Source organism: Quercus lobata, chromosome 4 (genome assembly GCF_001633185.2).
Source record: "Quercus lobata isolate SW786 chromosome 4, ValleyOak3.0 Primary Assembly, whole genome shotgun sequence".
NCBI classification, from domain to species: Eukaryota; Viridiplantae; Streptophyta; class Magnoliopsida; order Fagales; family Fagaceae; genus Quercus; species Quercus lobata.
The window spans coordinates 66,678,835-66,700,254 of record NC_044907.1 but is presented as its reverse complement, the minus strand read 5'-3'; the positions used below and the strand labels follow the sequence as shown (position 1 = coordinate 66,700,254).

The 21,420-nt window shown below is 33.0% G+C and overlaps 3 protein-coding genes across 4 annotated transcripts; all 3 read right to left on the bottom strand.

The window, feature by feature from the left end:
• Positions 1–6,930: 6,930 nt before the first annotated feature.
• LOC115983228 lies at positions 6,931–8,404 on the bottom strand. Its single transcript, XM_031105867.1, has 2 exons — positions 8,224–8,404; positions 6,931–8,142 (listed from the first exon to the last, which is right to left on the bottom strand). Exon 2 carries the CDS (start codon positions 8,132–8,134, stop codon positions 7,163–7,165), a length of 972 nt encoding a protein of 323 aa, XP_030961727.1. The 5' UTR covers positions 8,135–8,142; positions 8,224–8,404; the 3' UTR covers positions 6,931–7,162.
• Positions 8,405–10,433: 2,029 nt separating this feature from the next.
• Positions 10,434–14,881, bottom strand: LOC115983227 (uncharacterized membrane protein At3g27390). 2 transcript variants are annotated; one of them, XM_031105865.1, is made up of 10 exons: positions 14,712–14,881; positions 13,799–13,907; positions 13,453–13,645; positions 12,676–12,812; positions 12,304–12,592; positions 12,066–12,172; positions 11,666–11,831; positions 11,394–11,589; positions 11,073–11,313; positions 10,434–10,891 (listed from the first exon to the last, which is right to left on the bottom strand). In XM_031105865.1, the coding sequence occupies exons 1-10, from the start codon at positions 14,803–14,805 to the stop codon at positions 10,666–10,668; spliced, it is 1,758 nt and encodes a 585-aa protein (XP_030961725.1). In that variant the 5' UTR covers positions 14,806–14,881; the 3' UTR covers positions 10,434–10,665. The 2 variants fall into 2 exon arrangements, 1 of the variants encoding a protein (XP_030961725.1); XR_004089918.1 differs by having other exon boundaries at positions 10,863–10,891; positions 11,405–11,589.
• A 2,019-nt stretch (positions 14,882–16,900) lies between these two features.
• LOC115983226 (uncharacterized protein At4g26485-like) lies at positions 16,901–18,712 on the bottom strand. Its single transcript, XM_031105864.1, has 3 exons — positions 18,347–18,712; positions 18,038–18,242; positions 16,901–17,269 (listed from the first exon to the last, which is right to left on the bottom strand). The coding sequence occupies exons 1-3, from the start codon at positions 18,495–18,497 to the stop codon at positions 16,975–16,977; spliced, it is 651 nt and encodes a 216-aa protein (XP_030961724.1). The 5' UTR covers positions 18,498–18,712; the 3' UTR covers positions 16,901–16,974.
• Positions 18,713–21,420: the final 2,708 nt, after the last annotated feature.

Sequence of the window (21,420 nt, the reverse complement as noted above, 5' to 3'; positions counted from 1 at the left end):
ATGTAATATTATGAAGTAATATATTGCTATAATCATAATGTGCCTTTACATTTGGTTTAATAAGTATTACAAAAGACCTAGTAAATAGAATAAATATACAATTGTGCTTACATTTTCAAGTTTTATTCAATACTTTTCAAGAATGTATTTCCTTCATTTCTTAAGCTCTTTTCAACTTCTTTAAGCTACTTAATTTTTCACTAAAAAAATTTTCTAAAATGGTTTACTAATATATACCCTAAAAGTATATTTTAGTAAAACCAAATTTGTAATATCCCTGATAATTTTTGTTGTTACAATTATCTCATCTCAAGTACCCAGTACCTAACATTAAAAAAAAGGAAAGTACCGCAGTACCTAACATTTGACAGCCATTTTTTTTTTTTTAAACTAACATTTTTTCACCTCCACTCATTCTTTGTTGCTTTTAGGTTTTATTTATTTTCTTAATCTTCATATTATCTCCTCCACATGTTCTCTTCCAATATGTACTTACATTTCAAAATTTACAAAACAAAAGTCTTGGCAACAGAGAAAACCAATAGAGAGAAGCGGTAACCAACAGAGAAAGATCTGATAGAAAAAACGAAGAAGACCGAGAGCAGAGGAAGTTAAGGATTACCTAAAGGATCCTAGCAAGTTTGCTGTTGCCGCTGCCCCTGTTGCAGCAGCTGCTTCTGGTGGTGCCCCTGCTGCTGCTGCTACCAAGGAGGAAGAGAAGAATGAGCCTGCAGAGGAATCTGACGATGACATGGGTTTTAGTTTATTTGACTAAAACTTGTGTTAGTGGTGTTTATTTTTTGATGGTTTTACTCTAAATATGTTATGTTTTTTTGGAGATTTTAAGTTTAATATGCCATTTTACTTAGACTTGCAAAATATTTGCTCCGGTTGAGAGGAATTAGAGAAGCATCAGATTGGCAGATTTGGGATAATTCTAAGGAAGTATTTCTGGCTTCTGAAGTTGTCGAAGAGTTAAGAATTTATCAAAGAGCATAAGAGACGTTGGATAGAAAAAAGTCGGGTTTTTCAAAGCTTTCGTGTTTGTGGGTCTTTTGATGCAACGCGATGCGATGCTTGCTGTTGGTTTACCATGAGTTTGATCGATGAGGAGTTGGTAGAGGAGGAGTTGGTAGAGAAAGGCAGGGAAGCGATGGCAGAGCATCGCGCAAGGGAAAGGCAAAGCATCGGGTTTTAGAGAAAATTTTTATTACATTTTTTTTTATATGTTTTTTTTAAATATTATGCTGACGTAGAAATTTGTGAGAGTTTCAAAAGCTTCGGTTTTATATGTATATATAGATGATATATATATATATATATATATATTTTTTAATTAATTTTTGATGGTCTAGTTTGTTTCTTTTTTAGTAAACAATGTTCTTTGGCATCAATGACTTTCCTATAAATAATCATATACCTTTTAATTGGTTTATTGGGAAAACTAGAGCTTAATAATTAATAAGTACCCATGACTAGGAAACATTAGCCCTTGAGTTTGGGCCCCTTTTATTTCCAAAATTATGCATAAAGCAAACTAAATCTTTTACCCAATTAAAGCAAATTTGAATCAACCATCAATTTAGCGCCTCGGGGGTCAAATTGGTCAATAATCTCATTTTTTAACCTAAAAACCAGTCATTAAGGATACCTAAAGGCTGATATAAAACTCCCTCTTCAGCTTAAAACAAGTGGAGCTACATTTTACCCATATAGCTGAAACTTTAGAGCAAATAGACATTCAGCCAGCAAAGATTCTCACTATTCTGAAATTTGGGGGTGGAAATATTGGTACATGGGAGCTCTTCCTCTATTCCTCACGATTTCTCTCAATTTCCTATTTCTGCTGTTTATGAGTTAAAGTTTCAGACTTGTTGTTTTTAAGCATTTGTTTGCATTCAGTTATTGGCATCGATTTCCCTCTTATTAAAACACTATAAGCTAGCCTTTATTTTTCATACATTTGAAATTTTGGGCTTAATTCTCCACAAATAATCATTTCTAAAGAACCTGAGAAGAGATTTGTGTTCCCCATCACATATTTGCACAAATCAAATGAAAGCCCACACTCCATACCTCTTTCTATTCACGCTTGAACAAAACTCAAAGCCCAACCCGAATTCATCAATCGGCTCCCCAAAAATGCCCCATCTATCTGATTTGGACCTTCCCTTAAACCACATAAGCCCAATTTGAAATACGCCTAGCTCTTTCAAAGTCCCAATTTGAAAATAACAAAAGTGGACCTAAGAGTGTTCGGGTTAGGCATGATAGTTCAAGTGAGGGACCAAAGTGAGTTAAGTCTGAGTTTTATTCATTTTACCTTTAGTGTTGGTTGATTATATATGACTTCATAGACGACCATATACATGAAGTATTAGTTGAGCTATAAAGCTCTTGGAATTGTTGTTGAAATGTGAACAAAATGGCAAAGGAAGAAAATAAATAAATAAATAATGCTTTAAACACAATAAACAATTAAACACATTTTGAAATATAATTTGAATACTTGGCTTTTGTACAGGCAATAAATATACGTAGCATGTGAATATATCATTTACATATATATAAGCATGTAACATTATTGCAAAGAGTGTGTATAGCAAGCATGTGAAAAAATATATAAATATCATGTGAAAACTATTTACCACGTTCCAAGATGTAGTAAACATAGCTAGTATGAAATCAGGTGGAGTGAAGCAGGTGGTGATGGAGTGAGGGTTGCGATGGGTGGACATGTTGGTAGTGGACATGGTGGTGGTGGTGGGAGGGACAGGGGTGGCGCTACTTTATATTCAGAGGGTTCAATTGAACCCCGTGACTTGAATATATATATATATATATATATATATGAGTTCGAATTTGATAAGGATGGGGTGTAAAACTCATGTTTTATATCATCCAATAAGAGATTGCCACATAGCATTTTACTTAAAATTCAATACATCCTACCACACTTAATAACATCTTAGTAAACTTCCAATTTGGTTGGATTTATATATGAGTTTTAGAATTGATTGGGTGTGGTTGTGCTTATTCTAAAATATGTGATAAGATGATGTGACATGTTAGGATTGGAAGAGTAAAACATGAGTTTTACACCACATCCTTCCAGAGGGTTCAATTGAACCCCGTGACTTGAATATATATATATATATATATATATATATATGAGTTCGAATTTGGTAAGGATGGGGTGTAAAACTCGTGTTTTATACCATCCAATAAGAGATTGCCACATAGCATTTTACTTAAAATTCAATACATCCTACCACACTTAATAACATCTTAGTAAACTTCCAATTTGGTTGGATTTATATATGAGTTTTAGAATTGATTGGGTGTGGTTGTGCTTATTCTAAAATATGTGATAAGATGATGTGACATGTTAGGATTGGAAGAGTAAAACATGAGTTTTACACCACATCCTTACAAGATTTAATCTCTACATATACATACATACATACATACATACATATATATATACACACACATATATACTCTTAAAAATAATTTTTGCACACCCTAACTTACATCTTACATACCTTGATCACATATTAGACAAGTCCAAAGCCAAACAACAACACCGATCACAGACTTTTCTCTCCCTCTAATCCTTGACCTCATTCTCATGAATCTCATCTTATCTCTCTTTTCTACTTGACCATCTCGGCGTCTTCGACTTTAAGAGTAAAAGGTGAGTGTTTGTGAGTTGTGAGTGTCTCTTTTTATCATAAATTTTATATATGTATGTGAGTGTGTTTGATATTGATTGTGTGCATTATTATTATTTTTTATTCTAATGTTATTTGTGTGAATTGCGATGTGTGTAAACGTATACATATAATATAAATATAGTATATCTTTATATTATTTAATAATTATGATATACAGAGGGTTTGTTATGTGTGTGTATTGATATTATGTTATAAAAAGTTTTCATTATAAAGTTAGTGATTCAACAAAAATGATAGTAAAGTTAGTGATTATTCAAGCATTTAATTAGTTAAGTAGACACTTTGTGTATTATTTATATATGGATGAGTGCGGTTGTGCAGTGCTAGGGAGTTGAGTTTTGTCATTTAATTTAATTTTTTCAATATAAAAACAATAACAAATAAATAATTTAAATTGCATAAAAATAAAATTGTTATACAAACTTAACAAAATAAAATGTTTATATGTAGAAATATTGACAATAAATAATGACAACTCATAATGACCTATTTGTAATAATTTCAAAATATCAAAACTTGTAGAAGGAATTCTAAAACTTCATGTATTTTTGTGTGTGTGTGTGTTTTTATTTTTTGGTTGTTAACTTGATATATTCCAGTTTTTTTTTAATTAAATTTTGTTTGATTTAATTTTTTTAATGATCCCTTGAAAAAAGTTTCTGGAGCCACTGTAAGGGGCAGGACACGGAGAGGGCAAGGAAGATGAGGAGCTTGACGGCTGGTGGAGCAGTTTGGCTTGCAAGCAGTGGAGGTAACAAAGTGCACTCATCTTCTTAACAAAAATTACACAAACAGCAACTCCACTAGCAGATGAGATCAGCATTTGATTTCATTTCTAGATAGATCGGCATATGATTTTGGATAGATCAACACAAAGGAGCTGAGTTCTTTTTCCCCCTTCTCTCTCTCTTTCTCTCTCTCTCTCTCTCTCTCTCTGTCTGTTATGTTCTATTATACAGTTTTGACAAGTACTGTTAAAAATAATTGCTCACCACTATAGATATGTGGTTTTGATATTTTGTTAAAATAAAAATAAAAAATGCTAAAGTTATAAATTATTTTATAAACTGCTAATATGGTGAGTGATTATTAGTAAAATAAAAATGTGATGTTAGTGGTGAGTCCAGATAAGTACTAGTAAAAATTTGCTATATTAGTAATTTATAAAAAATGTTGTAAAATAATTTGTGACGGTAACATTATAATATTTATAGATGAAAAATAATGTTTCTTGCAACTATAAAACTTGTAGAGATTGAATTTAATTTGTTATCTCACTTTTGACAATTTGACTAGGAGTTGCAAGAAATAAAAATACACAACAAAATATCACGATATTTCCACAACAATTAAGGTGTCAAATTGTAAGCCTGGTTAAAATGATATTAAATAAGATAATAAAATATTATATCTAAATCCACTACGACTAATTCTAAAAAAAAAAAAAAATCCTCTACAACTAAAAATAATGGTGTTGTGAAAATATTGTAACCTTCTGTTGTTTTCCTAGACTTTATCTTTGACTAGTTTATAAAAGATGATGCTAGGAATATTACAAACCTTATCGCAAAGGGTTTACACACAAATCTGTCATCAATCACAAAATATGACTATACATTTATTTATTAGGTGATAAGTATTTTCCTTTACAAAATATAGTATTTGTAATTTTGTATAATTTAAGTTCTGTAACTCAATTGACCGTGTTTCTAAAGGGTTCAAATCCGAAGTTTAAATCCTGGTAATTTCAATTCTAAATCTCATTTATAAATAACACAAAAAATGTTAAGTTTATTACATTTTTTTCATGAATTCTAATTTAATGGGTAAAATACATCATATATAAATATAGTACACACTGATTTAGAAAGTAGTTTCCATTCCAATATATATATATATATATATATATATATAAAGTACCAGTTTATATTTAGAGAAAAAAAATAATCACATGCTTTTCTATTCGACCCCGTAATGACAAGTTTCTGGTTCAGCTACTAGTTATAAGTCTCTTGACAAAATATAAATCTACCTTATATGCATTTATTTGTGAATAGGGATATTTATGGTGTGGTTCAATGCAATTTTAGTATTTTTTTTTATCACCACATTATACGATAGGGTTTTGAGTAAAACCATCACTACACTGCATCTCAATTTTGTGCTCACATGTGTGGTATAGTTTGATTGGTTTTGGGTTAGGAACCTTTTCAAAATTTTGGGCTGAATTGACCCAACCTAAAGCTGTCACTCGTCTTGGGCTAATTCTTAAAATGTTGGGCTGATTTAGAGCAGCCTAACAAGTGTTCAGGTGTGGAAAGGCTATCTCTTATAATAGTATTACTTCATATAATATTAATATATATTTAATATAAAATAAATAAATATATATATATATATATATATATATGAGTGCGGTGCGGTATGATTTTGTGCAATTTTCTTAATATAGAATTACACATCACACATCACTTTTTTCACTGCCACTTGTGGTGCGTTACTTCATTTTACTGGCGGTTTTGATCAGTTTAGGTGCGGCTGTGGGGTTTGGTAAACTCTCTTATCTGTGAATCCATACACCTACAACTTCCACATCTTGCAATTGTTTATTTCCATCCTTAGTTAATTTGGTTAATCATGAATTTGATTAGCCTTAATTAACTTAGCCGTGATTAAATTTAGGGATCTAAAATATTGCCTAGTTATTTAGGTAATTTTTTCAATGATGATAAAAAACAATTATTATGAAGCGGACATCATATATAAATTGGAATTTTATTGTATGTAAAAAAAGGGTGTGTATGTGGAAAAATGAAAGTAAAGAAATAGAAGAAAGGAGGCAGGATTTATAACGTGCTCCAGTCCTCAAAGTCTATCGTCTACAGTTTGTTTCATTTTGTTGTTCTTGCTTCATGTTGTATGTTGTACATATACAAGTTCAATGCTGACAAATTCCAACAAGTTCTGTACTGAAAAATCCCTACATATGTGGAATTTAAATTGATGGATCTATAATCCACACAAAGGTTTTTTTTGTTACAATAAGTGGGATTTGAAATCAGGTTCTTCTCATAGAGAGAATTGGACAATATCATTGAGATATAATTAGTCTCTTAATTGGTACATAAAGCTATCTAATATGCATGTATCTGTGAATCCATACCCCTACAGCTTCCACAGCTTGCAGCCCTATACATGAAAATCCTAGCCTAGACAACACTAAACTGATGAAAGATCCTTTGTAATTATCATGCTAGGTATATATGATATGGGTGAAATCAACTGTGCTGGCCAAGAAAAATTTGAAAGATGATAAACATATGTAATTTACAACAAAAGGGTTTAAGACCCATTAATATTACTAATAAGTTTGCAACATTGCTGTTCATTGTCATTGGCAAAAAAGTGTTGTTCATAATTAAATCTCACTCAATCTTCCAAGCATGAAGAAAAAGGCAGAATTCCGAAGCTGTTGCTGTTAAATTACTCCAAGTAGAGTAATACCCGCTGCTGCAATCGCTGTCAACATCACCACCTCCTTGGCTACTGCTCTCTCTGCTCTCATTTTCTGAATCTAAAGGTGAACCTGGTTTGAATATAAACAAACCATGTCCCATGCCAGGGCTACTAAATAGCCAATCATGTACATCCCAGAACACTTGCACAGGGAACTTGTTAATTAGCACAGTTTGATTCCCTCTGAATTTCCATTGCAAATTCTTAACATGAACCAACACAATCCCATCTATGCTAATCCACATTTCGGGGTCTCTAGGTCCCGTTGTCGAGCTCTCCACAACAATTTCATGATCTTTCCTTTCATTGAATTTAGCCCTTGTAGAGAAACATCTCTTGGCGAATACATTTTCCTTCTTGTAAACAAGCACTGCATCAACAAGGGCTGGCCTTGATTTTGTTCTCTTGTAAGCCTTTTTCTTGTAATCTCCCAATAACAACACAACCTCTTCATCAGAAACTAGAGCAATGTAAAAATCCGTACTTGGCTCAGGACCACCAGCAAATTTAGCTGAACGAAGATCCCAATACACCTCCACTGGATTCCCATCAACCTCAAAACTCTTGTACCCTTTTTTGCTCCAAAAATGCCAAGGCTTAAGCTCAATCTTGCATGTGTAATTGAAATCACCGTCTATACTATCAACCTTAACAGTGAAAGAATGGTTCATCAGGTTCTTGCACCAAATGAATGATACATTACGCCAATAGCCTGCAATATTGGCTTGGTACACGCATGTCACAGTGCTTTGAGCCGAGTTTTTATTTATTACATTTGCAGGAGGCTCTTCAGTTATCTTCTCTGCTAATGGTGGTGATTGAATATGCACTGAGTGAGATCTACCAGAACGAGTAAAATACATTTTTGTTTGTGCATACATGAATTTTCCTGTCAAGCAAATTTTCTTGTTGCACCATGAGATGTAATGAACATAGCATGCATGAACGTAAAAGCTTGCATGATAATTACCTCAACCTGAGAACTTCAACGAGCTTTGACAGAAGAAAAAGCAGCCCCCCAATGACAGAAACAATCAAAATATGTTGTTGAAAAGATTGAAGGGCAATGATGTTTCTGGAAAATGAAACATGCAATGGAAAATTCAGAGGGAAACGGTTTGTCAGATTTTTGGTAAAGAAAGAAAATTAGGAGGAGGTAGACAAGGAAGTTTGTTTTGTGGAGAAAAAATCTCCTTTTAGAGGCTGACAACTCAGAGGCACCGAAACAGAAGGGCTTATGAAAATGTCCACGGATCTGTGACAGAAGGTCCTTACATATTTTTACTATAATATTTAGTTTCTTTGTCCACCCAATATCAAACGGTTTTTAAGTTTGGAAAATGCTAAAGATACTAAATCTTTTAGTACATAGCCTTAACAAAGTAATGCAGTAATGAATATGATTGGTGGATTATTATTTTTTATTTAATTTTTTAAATTTATTTGTGATTAATTGGTAACAAGTTAATTTGTAAATGCTTTGTTGGAAATTGATTTTTCATATATCAACCATCCATGGGAAAGGGAGTAAAAAAAGGACTTGAAAATGTGCATCATTTTAAACCCTTTACAAGCATGCCATATATATCTTTCAAATGCGCATTACTTTATACTTCATAGCCTAATTCTGTGATCAAGATCTGGACCAAATAAACGACTGATCACATGAAGCATGATCATGAGATTATAATACATATACATACATCTTGATGGATTCCAGATCTGGGAATAAGATTTGCTTGTTTTGTTTAACAGATTGATATTTGCTAGCTGGTAGTTTCAAGTCTGTTTGTCCTCTGTTGTTAAGCTTAGAAATCCTAAAGACACAACAATTTTTTAATTACCTTAACAAACGGATGTGGCATGAAATGTGTGGTGTGTTTCGAAAACATAATAAATGAATATCTATATTCAGTATCTTTTTTTTTTTTTGGTGATTAATGACACATTAATTTGTAAAGGGTATGTAGTAAAATTTGTAATATTTCTAGCATCAAATTTTCCCCGTCAACCATTTGAAACCGAGAACAAAAGGACTTGGAAATGTGCATGATTTTAATCCTTTACAAAATTTACAACATGCCATATCTCTCAAATGCCCCATTACTTCATACTTAATAGTCTAATTCTTTGATCAAGATCTTGCCATGTCACTATCTGGACCAACTAAAAAATTGATCACATGCAGCATGATGTAAAAATAATATATATACATATATTTGATGGATTTCAAATCTGGGAATAAGATTTTCTTCTTTTGCTTAGCAGATTGCTATTAGTTTCAAGTCTAATTTCCTACTGGAAAAAGGAGAGAATTTCAAATTGGTTTTCCAAGCTTGCCAGTTGTATTGACTATTGACCATATCAACAGATAAGTGTCACCTTATAGTTGTCTAAAAGGCAAAGTCAAAAAGGGTAGCTGATGGCAAACAACTATCACATCTCATGATTCTAGGACCTAATTAAGGTTCAAGCCTAAACAAGGCCTAAAAATATGACAAGGACAATACATTGGTCTGCTTATCAATTTAAATTAAAAAAAACTCTTGCCTATTTTAATTATTGATGACGCGATAAACTCCAATCCACTTGTTTCAAAAATAGATGTATACTTAGTTGTGAGGATACCTTAAGAATTTTATAGAATTGTGTTCGAATATTCAAGTGTGAGTAGTGTGGTTGGTTAAGTAATGAAGTCTCATGTTGAATAATGATTAGAAAAATAAGTGGTTAATATAATATAGTTAAACTCATACTCATTGGATTTCGGCCTTTTGAATTAAGTGTCTCTATATGGTATATTAACTATTTAAAGAGTCTTCCCAAAATGTTATCGCCCCAAAAAATTAGAATAAAAAAAGAATTGTAGAGAATCTCAATTCAGTTTTCCATGTCATTGTCAAAGTCTTACTCCTTCCTAGCAAGTTCCATAAAAAGGAGCTTAGAATAAAACTATGACAAAGATAGCCTAGAAAGTTCCAAAAATAAAGAGCTTAGAATAAAACTAGGCCTTTTGAGTTGTGTTTCTATATGTTATATTAACTATTCAAGATGTATATGTTATATTAACTATTCAAGATGTCTTCCCAAGATGTTGTCATCCCAACCTATCGGAATAAAAAAAGAATCATAGAGAATCCCAATGCAGTTTTCCATGTCATTGTCAAAGTCTCACTCCCAAAGAGAAAATTCTTCCTAGCAAGTTCCATAAAAAAGGAGCTTAGAATAAAACTATGACAAAGATAGCCTAGAAAGTTCCAAAAAAAGGAGCTTAGAATGAAACTATGACAAAGATAGATGGAGTATAGCAGGTCTCTCGGTTCAGCAAAGCCATTTTCTTTTGTTTTTGTCAAATTCCAATCTAGTGTTAACACAAGGCTTTACTACATCCTATGAAAGATTTACAGCTCATTCATACTAGATTTCCATAGTCTCCCTTGTTTATAATTTCATCTATCTCTTTTTTGTCTTCACTTTGATTACAGCTCTTGTTGCCATATTTGGCTTTCAAGATTCCTCCCATATGATTTCCTGAAGTATCTTCCTGAATTGCTTCTATGTACAACACCTTCACCAAATTCCTAAAGCGACGTCGGAAGGTTGGTAGCCGGGACACTGAAGCTACAATTCCCTGTAGTCTGCCAAAGGAAGAGAGAAAAAGTGCTTATGTACTAATAACATGAAAGAGCTTAAGTTTACTGGGTAAACTGTGGATACTTCATAAAATGTTCAATTGCATGCACCCTGGATGGGTTTATTTTTTATGCAACAGACACCAAGACTTATACTGTTTCAGATAAAATCTTTTCATAAATGCACCTTCTAATTATGGATTGCAATTGTGCTCTTCTGACTTTGTCACTGGATGCAAACTCAGTGTCATCCCACTCCTCGGGTTTTTCATTTTTGCATGTCATAACAAGCTCTCTTAGGCACATATCTTCATTTTCATTTAACTGGAGTTTCTTTATTTGCTCTTTCATGATTAATAGGGGCCCAATGAACCACTCAAACACTTTATCCCTTGGTACATTCATCCTCGTCAACTCCACATCATCAGCTGGAATGTTCAATTACATGATCATGATTAGACCTCTAGTTAGCTATGTGAAAGTCAAAACAAATGTTTGAGAGACATACAGATCACCAACCCAGATGAGTTGGACTTTGCTGATGCAAGCAGACACTGTAATATAGACCAAGCAGGTAACTTGATGCCCAACTTCTTACAATTACCCTTCAGAATGCATTCCTCAATGTCCTTGGGAGTTATCAGACCATCACGGAGAAGAATCCGACCATTTACCTCACAGGATTTAAACAGCCAGTCCCATACCTGACCCATTGAAACACATTGAATTTACACAAGGTTTTTAATAATTAAAAGTACCTCATGAGTCATGAGTCCTTACCTGCACTGGTTTATATTGTTGGATTCCCCACTTCAAAGTTCTTGATCTTTCTGATATAAGTTTTGAATCGTAAGAATTCTCACTTCCATTCTTTGAGTCATTGTCACCATTGTCACCTAGCGATTCTCTCTCAGGACTAGGGCTCATGTTTTTGCGGTATTTAGGCCTGGCTGTCACAAGGATGCCTCAGAATCAAAATCAATGCATGTAAAGACTTTTTTCTCATGAGCTGGATTTCAAATTTTCCAATATTCTCATCTCATCTCCTCTATCTTCAGCAAAATCGTTCACTAAACTGTTCCTAAAACATGCTTGTTTTTTACTTCTTAGAAGGGAAAAAAAAGAAAAGAAAAGGGGGGGTGGAACAGTAAATAACAAAAGAGGGCATTCCAAAGTGTACCTGGGAAGGCGAGATCCCTCCCTCAAGTAGAGTAAATCATTTACATATTCATCGAACAGTGAAACTATAGACACAATGTAGGCAAGTCCCATTTGAAGCGAGTCTTCCTGGAATTTTATAAATCACTTTTCAGATAAATATTCAAACTAACACAAAAGGAACATATCTACATATAAAATTCTTACAGCATTATAACCTAAACTCAGTGACATGATGAGAATAGCAACTTATAACACACCTGATGGACAATAACTCCACTGTAGAGTCCCAGAAAGAAGCTAGAAATAATAGAACCGATCACGGCTCCCACAACAGCCAAAGGCCATAAGATGATAGCAAGACCAGCAAATGGAACACATACCGTCTCTAAGAATGGCCCTTCTCTGCCAATCAAGTCTTCTAGTAGCCTCTTCCAGCCCCTGAATAGCATGTAAGGGCTTTTCCAGAGAGCAACTGCAGTAATTAAAAGCACATCCACTGGTACGCCAATTAGGCTTGCTAGCAAACAACTTGGCAATTTTGATAATCTAGCAAGGGAAAAGTGGACCATGTCTTAAAGAATTTATGTTTTGTCACCATACAGGAAAGTGTCAAAAGGAAAATTTCTCACTTTATGTCCATAGGCTTTTCATTTGGAAGTACTTTCTCAATTAGTTCATCCATGTAGGAGAAGTATGAGTGGAAGCAGAAGTCTGTGAAATCCTGTACTACTATGCAGGCTCCTTTAATTGTTGACCAACATCCATCCTGGTGCCCCAAAAAAAGAAAGAAAGCGCCCAGACAAATTGCTTAGACTTTAAGGTCAACTCAATTTAGAAAAGCCTCAATTATATCAACTATTTGGTATGAATAAGCCACAATTAAACTCATGCAAGACACACTGAGCATTGTTGCTCTTTAACAATGGGGCATATATGATGAAGCTACACCATGATTTCAAGATGTAGATGATGAATCATAAAACTGTTCAGCAATTGAGAAATAATACTTAATAACATTTATCGAGGATTATAGTAAAGTCAGAAAATTCATCAGGGCTCTTATTTGGGATACTCTTGTTAAGAATTTTGATATAATAAACAAAGCTATACTATTAAACTACAATTAGTTGTATTTATGTAATTTACAAATACATCATAGAAAAAGGTGACTCACTATGTGTCTTCAAAAGAAATGATCACAGTTATAATAAGGATGACAATAGCCAATATATCCCCCCCTCCCCCTTAAAACAGGGTTTATTACAAACAGGAACAACCAAATCAGAGGTACAACACTTTACATTGTGAAAACAATTTCATAACAATTCTGATACAAAAATAACTTCTTGTTCAGGATTCACTAAATAGCTAGTCCAAATAGGTCAAAGCCAGAGAGAAAAACTTACAACAAAACAGTGGTAGAATTTCTCAGTGACATTCTCCCCAACAGCCTCATAAGTCTCAAGAAGGGGTGCAAAAAATCCATATCCTACTCCCCCTAAAAGGCTTCCAACAATTCCAAAGATTGGCCAAAGGACCAGAGGCACTGGCAATGAAACTAGCACCAAAATCTTTAGAACCAGCCCAAGCTTCTTGGTTCTGAAATTATAGGACAAGATAGGTAACTAATCAGAAGTACATTGGATAAAAGTACTAAAAACATAAAAGAACATGGGAACGTAACAACTATATACATATGTAAAAATTCAGTAACGAAATATGAGTTTTTCTTCCCAAGCAAGAAAAACATACTTTGCCACACAGTAGTAAGTCCACACAAAATGTGCAGTCCACAGCCCAATTATAACTGCTGAGTTTGCAATAAATATGATGCCCACTACTACTGGTCCAACAAGCGCAGCTGTGAAAGGAGGATCAATTGTTAACAAGGATTAGTCTACAATTCCATTCACTTTTCATTGAAGTGAAATAAACATATGCATACCATATTATTTATTAGCCCATGAACTATCTATTATATTTATTAAAGAAATCAAGATCCAATCCTAGTCAAGGTCCAAGTCTACTATCCATGTTCATTGTATCTTATCCTACTTTGAATGCAAGTAAAGTAATCTTAATCTTATTTGGAATACAATTAAAATAATCCTAATCTTACTTGTAGCTCAACTATTGTTAGTCTAGGATGTACTATACTATAAATAATGTTCAATGGATTAATTGTAATATAGAGTTTAATCCTAAAGATGTAATTGTTAATGCCTTCTTATGTGGATGTGGACCTCTAAACTCCAAATCACTTTAATTCTATGTGTTCTCTCTTTCAACAATTTTATTATGTTATTATAGCTAGCCTTGTCTTCGAATTGGCTCATATGTTTTATGTTTTCTATAATAATACTCATGTATATGTGTAATTGCAGATGAACATTTACTTAATCATGTGATGATTGATTGTGTTTGCTTATACCAAACAGGGCTACACCAACATATAAAGTCAGACATATATATAGACTGGTATATATGCTTCTATTGCATCAGTTCATAATATACAACACTAAAGAAACGAAGTTCATGCAATCGCGTAGAACTACTAGTTACAGATTAAGCTACACACCAAAGCAACCAAAAAGCAAAAAGAAAAAGAAAAAAAGAAACAGTGAAAGAGGATTAAGAAAAAGCAAAAGGTTTTATATATATGTACCTTTGAGGAGGCCAAGGAGGAGGAGCAAAAGGAAAAAGGGGAGAAAAGAGAGGAAGCTCCATAGATTGCGCAAGAACCCAACAGGAACCTCCATATGTACGAGAAGATTGCAAGTGAAATTTGTTGTGATTGCTTTTTCTCTTTTTTACTTTGGCATCCTATGACTATGATCCTATCCTACAAACAAAAGCAAAAGTAAAAGAAACAAAGCAAGCAGTTTAAGTTTTTCCATAACGAAAAAAGAAAAAGCAGAGTCACGTGGCAAGACATGGACACCCAGTTTGACACGTGGCGGACATGGGTGTCGTAGTTCGTGAACACTGAAAACTGTCCCAAAGACAGATGAGACAAAGACATATGCAGCCCTCGGGATTCTTACTAGAGGAAAATATTTAGGTAATTTTGCAGCAAAATAGTATTTTCTCTTATCACGGGCTTTACCATAAATTTTATGTGTGGATTTCACCGTAAATACGGGAAAAAAGAAGTACCGTATACCGCTCTAAAAAGTACTTAAAAATTAGTATTCATTTATTCTACTATTATTTAAGGGATTTTTTATGTTTAAAATTATCATTTTTTTTTTTAAATATTCTTACATCCCTATATTTAAGGAGAGACAAAACTAAAAAACAGTCCGATAAAAATACAATTTTAACTTCCATTAAAACATTGGCTAAAAAATAGGTTCATTCTCCTGTTAATTTTCAAATTACTTTGCCCACTTATAAATTAGATTCTTAAAATAAAAATTATATATATATATATATATATAAAATAAGAACACAAGTTATATATGCCATTTTTCTTGAAACTTTTTTTTATTTTTTATTTTTTTTTTTTTTTGTTTTCCTTCCTTTTAGGCTATTAGGAGGCCCAGCCTATTAGGGTAAATCAAGATATTGGATTAACAAAGCCTTTAAAGTTTTTTTTTTTTTTTTTTTTTTTTTTTGAGGAAAAACAAAGCCTTAAAAGTTATAAGTTAAAAAAATTTACTCTGAAGATTACATCTTCACCTTTTTTATACGGTACTTATTTATACTTTCCAAGGGAATTAATGGACCAAGAGTCTTTCCATTACAGTACTTCACTCAATCAAGGTTTTGTGGGATGGAATTGAGGACAACAAGCCATTTCTCAATTCCAAATCGAATGCAATATTGAAGGGATCTCCTTTGACAAAATTGAAGGGGAAAAAAAAAAACATATAACAAAGTGAATGCAATATATATCTCATGAGTAATACTAGATATACAAACTTTTTTAATAAATTTTTTTACAAATTTCTAATGTGGTGAGTGATTATAGATATATGAAAAAGTGATGTTAATGGTAGGCCTATATGAAAATCAATAAAAAGTTGGATACATCAATAGTTTGTAAAAATGTTGTAAAATAGTTTGTACCTGTAATATTATTCTATATTTCATCAATTTTTTGAGATCTAATTCCATAAGAAAACATGATTATAAATAAATGAAAAAGTAATGTTAATGGTGGACTTATATGAAAATTAATAAGAAGTTGGACATATCAATAATTTGTAAAAATATTATAAAATAGTTTATGTCTGTAACATTCCTCTATATCTCATCAATCTTTTGAGATCTAATTCTAAATCACTAACAAATAATGGCTTTCATTCTTCTTATGAAAAAAGAAAAGAAAAGAAAAGAGAATCACTCACCTCTGGGTGATAAATATTTAAACAAATTGTTTGAAAATTTTCATGGCAGTGAAGTTGGGTTTTGTAAAGACTCCGTAAGATAATCTTGTATTTCACCGACTTTGATGTGTAGGGTCAAGTTGTGTGAAAAAACTTGAGTATAAGTGCATTATAACTTGTTTATTAAAATGAATTGTTTGGAGTTAGACCGTGAATCTAAGCGTAGTGCTGAACCACATCAGTCTTGCGTGCAGTTTATATATGTCTCCAATGTGTTTGATGATTTGTCTCTTAGATTCTATGTTATGTATCTTGCTAGCTAGCTTATTTTTGGTATTTGTTGTAGTTAACTTCTATTACCTATGTGTTGATAAATTCTCACGTCGTTGACAATATTAGTTGGAACTTTGCTCTCCTAAAAAATTGCCCAAGTCTTTTTTCCAAAAAACCTGAAAATACGGAAAGCAAAATAAACAATGTTTTTTTAAATAACATTATTAGCTTATACACTATGTTGGACAATTTCCTCTGAACAATTTGCACTTGTCATATAATCAACAACGACTGTGTTACTTGGCACTTGTTTGATTATCATTATCAGGCATTTGAGCGGTATTTTTTCTGGAGAGAGAACTTGAAGGTGAAACAGCTTTTGAGAGGGAATGTTTTGTTGCACTCGATGTCACCACCTCTCTTATTGTGGTAGCCCGGGTAGTCAACCTTATAAAATTCCACTTTCTCTTTCAAATATAGACCTGCTCTTTTAGAAAGTTCCTCAATCTTCCACTCATAATATGGATAGTCGTCTCTATGTGCAACATGTACTTCCCCATCTCTGTTCAGCATCTTACGGGCGCTGTTGAAAAATGCTTGTACCAACTCTTTGTGCATCCTATATCAATGGAAACCCCGAAACACAAATACAACATATTAAAATTAAGTTAAATCTTGTTACACACTTCCTTATTGCACTTTACTGTACAAACACCCCGTGAAAGAACGATTTCAGTTATAATTGTTTAATGGTGAAATCATATTTTGAAATCACAATTTTTATAATTTTAACTAAAATCATTCTCATATATATGGTGTGTAATTGTTACCACTCTTTAAATTTATCCATAGTAGCATTTTTTACTCTATACTTATCAAGGGATTCAAATGATAATCCAGTGATAATAATATCATTTATGTGGCTAACTTTTGTGGTTTGAACCCTACTTCCCCCTCTCCCACCAGAAAATAATAAAAATAAACTGTCTGCACAGTGCACACCACAACACTAAGAATTTGATTTATTTAAAAAAAAAATAATAATAATTAACTACCCAATTCCCCCATTTTGTTTTACTGTTAAAGAAAAGTGCAACATTCTCATCAAATTGTGCAGATTTATTAGACAACTCTTGAATTGAAGAGTATCAAATAACACAAGTATGTGCATTGCAATAATTAATGGTGAATGAATTTAACACTAAAATGTGTTAATGAGGACCCCCTGATGAGTAGCATCGATCTCTAATACAATCATGGGATAGGAATCTGACAGAGTAAAAACATTGAGACAAAGAAAGGCAGAGAAACAGGTGTGTTTTTTTTATTATTATTCCTTCTCCTTCTTAACCAAATGGACAGCCAAGGAATCACTTTATATACTTACTCTTTAAGCTCTTCGTCTCTTTCACATAGCCAAGAAAAATGGCCTGCATGAGGGAAATTGAAGATGATAACATCAAATTTCATGGACATTAAGGTGGGATGTTGTTTCATGTCATATACATCAACTTCATGAAGCACCAAGCACCCTCTTCTCTTCAAGTCCTCCAAGTGTGGTACACAACTGCGATGCTTTGTCAATAAAGTATCTGAAAGATTCAAATTAAAACTAATAAATTAGTATTATTCATAAAAACAGCAAGAAGATCAGTACTATGAGGCAAATTAAGGCTTTCTGTAACTCTGTTTGTACCTTTAGAATCAAGAGAAGTTGCAACCATGTTAGCGGCAGAGCGAAATGCTCTAGCTAAACAAGCAGAAAATGAAAAGTCTCCCTCACCAACCAACAATATCTTCTGAGAGCTGGAGTAGTGCTGAATCTTTTTCTCTTTCTTCTTACCCATTGTACAGCGGCAGAGCGAAATGCTCTAGCCAAACAAGCGGAAAATGAAAAGTCTCCCTCACCAACCAACAATATCTTCTGAGAGCTGGAGTAGTGCTGAATCTTTTTCTCTTTCTTCTTAACCATTGTACACTTATATGAATCTCTCCCTCCCTCTGTAGATTTGCTTAAATGCCAAGGATAATGTGGCCATTATAGATGAAAATGGTACAGAATCCTATGCAAAACCAGATATCAAGGATGGAATATGTATAGGCAGTCTCATACGTTCAAGTTTCATATTTATTATAGCAGCTGGAGAGTAATTACTATGTACACAGTGAGCATAAAAGAACATTCATAGGAATGTATTTGTATTTGTATTTGTATTTGTATTACATTATGTATCAGCACAAGCAGTGAAGTACAGTGTAGAGTGTACAACTTGTGTAGCACACGATGCGACAATTAGAGAGTTATTGAGTACACTATTGTAGTGAGATAAAATGCCAGTGATTGAGTACACTATTTGAGACAATTGCTTCAATAAGTTTCAGTGGCCTAAAATCCATTAAAAACCTTAAAAAATTTATTTTTCTTGGTCTTCTTATTCAGTTTTCTTTTCAATTCGGGAAGAAACATTTTGGTGGGTTGAAGAAAAAAACACTCAATCGGCCCTACCAATTTTCCTTCTACTAATCCACCCAGCCAAACACTCCAATAAATTATTATTTAGTTTGAAGTCTCAAACAAAATCTAAATCACTCCCTCATGCAGAAAAACTTCTTCTTCTCTCTCTCTAAAATCTCTAAGCTTCCCCCAATCTCTATACTCACGCAGTCTCTTCCATTAAAAAGACTGCAGCCAACACCAAAGGCCATCTATGTCAGAATTCACATGGGACGAAGGAGAAGGAGGGGGAGGAAGAGGAGGTAAGTCCCTTGCCGGTTCATAGGTGCACATGGGACGGCGATATTCTTAATCATACACGTAAACAGTTTTAGGTAATGGTAGTCAACAACTCACGGGCCACACCTTATGATGAAAGACACAATCCTTGAACATTATCTTCACAAGTCTGACAAATTCAAAATCCGTGTTACCAATTTGTTCAAATTGAAGATTAATAAGTAATTTAATTTTTTGCAATATTTGAAACCATAGACAAGCTTCAATGATTATAGTCTTCAATTATTCTTTTGAGGGTAACATATCTTTTTTATATATTTTTTTGCTGTTCAGTAATGTGAGGGGAAAAAAAAAAAAAAAAGTTTGTTTTATAGTTTTTCATGTACTTTAAAAAAAAGTTTTTTTTTTTTTTTTGGGTGATAAAGTAAAAAAATGATCTTGGTACACTCTTTTATACAACCATGAACCACCAAACTTTATGCATATGACTAGCACAATATTTGAATAATATGACAGCGCATATGAAATATTTTATGAAGGAAATATTATTAGTACACGTGTTATTTTTTAAAAAGTTTTAATATTTGAATTTTTGAGTTATTTTTTGCAATATTTGAAACTGCCAAGCAATTTTTTTTTTTGTAAGTCATTGTACGTTCAAGCAATGACTTCTTCATTAAATTATAACACAAATTGAAGTAAGACAAAAGAAAGTCATAAAATGTTGTAGTTTCATAATCAATTTAAGATTTTCTAAAAAAAAATTATTTTATTCTACCACATAAACATGTAGGTTCCCGTGCGTAGCACAGGTTTACGACTAGTATAGTTAAGAAAATAGAAACAAATTACGCTATCAAAATTTTCTCCTTTTTTGTTTTTGTTTTTGTTTTAAAATTTTTAATTTTTGGTAAATAAAATGTACATATTGTAGAAACCACATTTTGTACTTCTTACGACTCGAGCCCCAGCTCCCCAATGATGCTAAAAATCTAAGGCCCAAGGTTGGTTTAGGGTCCAATCTGGTTACAAATTGACTTGGGAGATGTTAAAATGGAAAATATAACTTTTTATGAGAAAATAAATCTATTTTTGGAAAATAAAAGGCCAAGGAAACCCTCAGCCTGCGTATGCAAGCAAGGACCTGCCTACGTAGGTCTGATGCACGCGTACGCAGCAGGCACGAACCTACGCATGCAGTTAGGGTTCCAGAAACTATAAAAGACAAGTTTTTATGCATTAATGTTGAGGTTTGGAACGAATCCCATATTGTTTGGGAGTTGTTCCAAACCCCTATTTTCCCACTATATAAAGCCATACATGGCACATTTTGAACACATACAGAAAATCCTAAGGGAAAACCTAAGATTTACTAGAAATAGTAAATCAAAGAGATAGTTTTTCACAAAACATCCTCATAATTTTTCACAAAACATTCTCAAGTCAATTTTATTTTGATTGAGACCTTTTCTGGTCTTGATCCTCGAGTTTTGAAGTTTACTAATAATTTTTGTTTAGTTGCGAATAGATTTGACTGAGGGAAATGATCAAAATCAAACCAAAGAGCTTTTTGTTGTGAGGTATATGTTCTAACCTCTTTTCCTTCATTTTCTGGTTTTAATCTCGTTTTAGTTTTGCTTCCTTGCTTTGTTTATGTTTGCTTAGTTTAGGTTTTAGTTGTTTTATGTGTTAAAGCATGCTAGGTTGCTAGATATTTTTTTAATTTTTTTATTTATAGTTTCTGTTCTTGATTTTTGGGTTAGGGTTCTTTAGGGCATGTTTGTGTGCGCATGCTTCTGCATGCATACGCATACAATTGGCCTGTGTATGCAGGCCTATGTATGCGCACACATACTCGTGCTTAAAAACTCTAATCTGAGTTTTTCTGCTTCTATTTCTTTGTTTCTTCTATATCATATGCCACTGTTTTGTTCCTTTTTATGCTTTCTAAATCTTTGTTCCTTTGTTTAAATGTTTGTTTGCTTTTAACATGCTATATTAGGGTTTTCTTTTATTTTCTTGCATTAATACCATGA

What these genes read in the sequence shown, in the direction of transcription:
- LOC115983228 (XM_031105867.1), bottom strand. Translation starts at nt 8,134, where the DNA reads ATGTATGCACAAACAAAAATGTATTTTACTCGTTCTGGTAGATCTCAC.
- LOC115983227 (XM_031105865.1), bottom strand. Translation starts at nt 14,805, where the DNA reads ATGGAGGTTCCTGTTGGGTTCTTGCGCAATCTATGGAGCTTCCTCTCT. An exon ending in GAGGGATCTCGCCTTCCCAG is followed by an intron (nt 11,832 to 12,065) that starts GTACACTTTGGA and finishes TGTGACAGCCAG; the next exon opens with GCCTAAATACCGCAAAAACA. An exon ending in TTGCAATCCATAATTAGAAG is followed by an intron (nt 10,892 to 11,072) that starts GTGCATTTATGA and finishes TTCCTTTGGCAG; the next exon opens with ACTACAGGGAATTGTAGCTT.
- LOC115983226 (XM_031105864.1), bottom strand. Translation starts at nt 18,497, where the DNA reads ATGGGTAAGAAGAAAGAGAAAAAGATTCAGCACTACTCCAGCTCTCAG. An exon ending in AACTTCTCTTGATTCTAAAG is followed by an intron (nt 18,243 to 18,346) that starts GTACAAACAGAG and finishes TGAATCTTTCAG; the next exon opens with ATACTTTATTGACAAAGCAT. An exon ending in AGAGACGAAGAGCTTAAAGA is followed by an intron (nt 17,270 to 18,037) that starts GTAAGTATATAA and finishes CCATTGATATAG; the next exon opens with GATGCACAAAGAGTTGGTAC.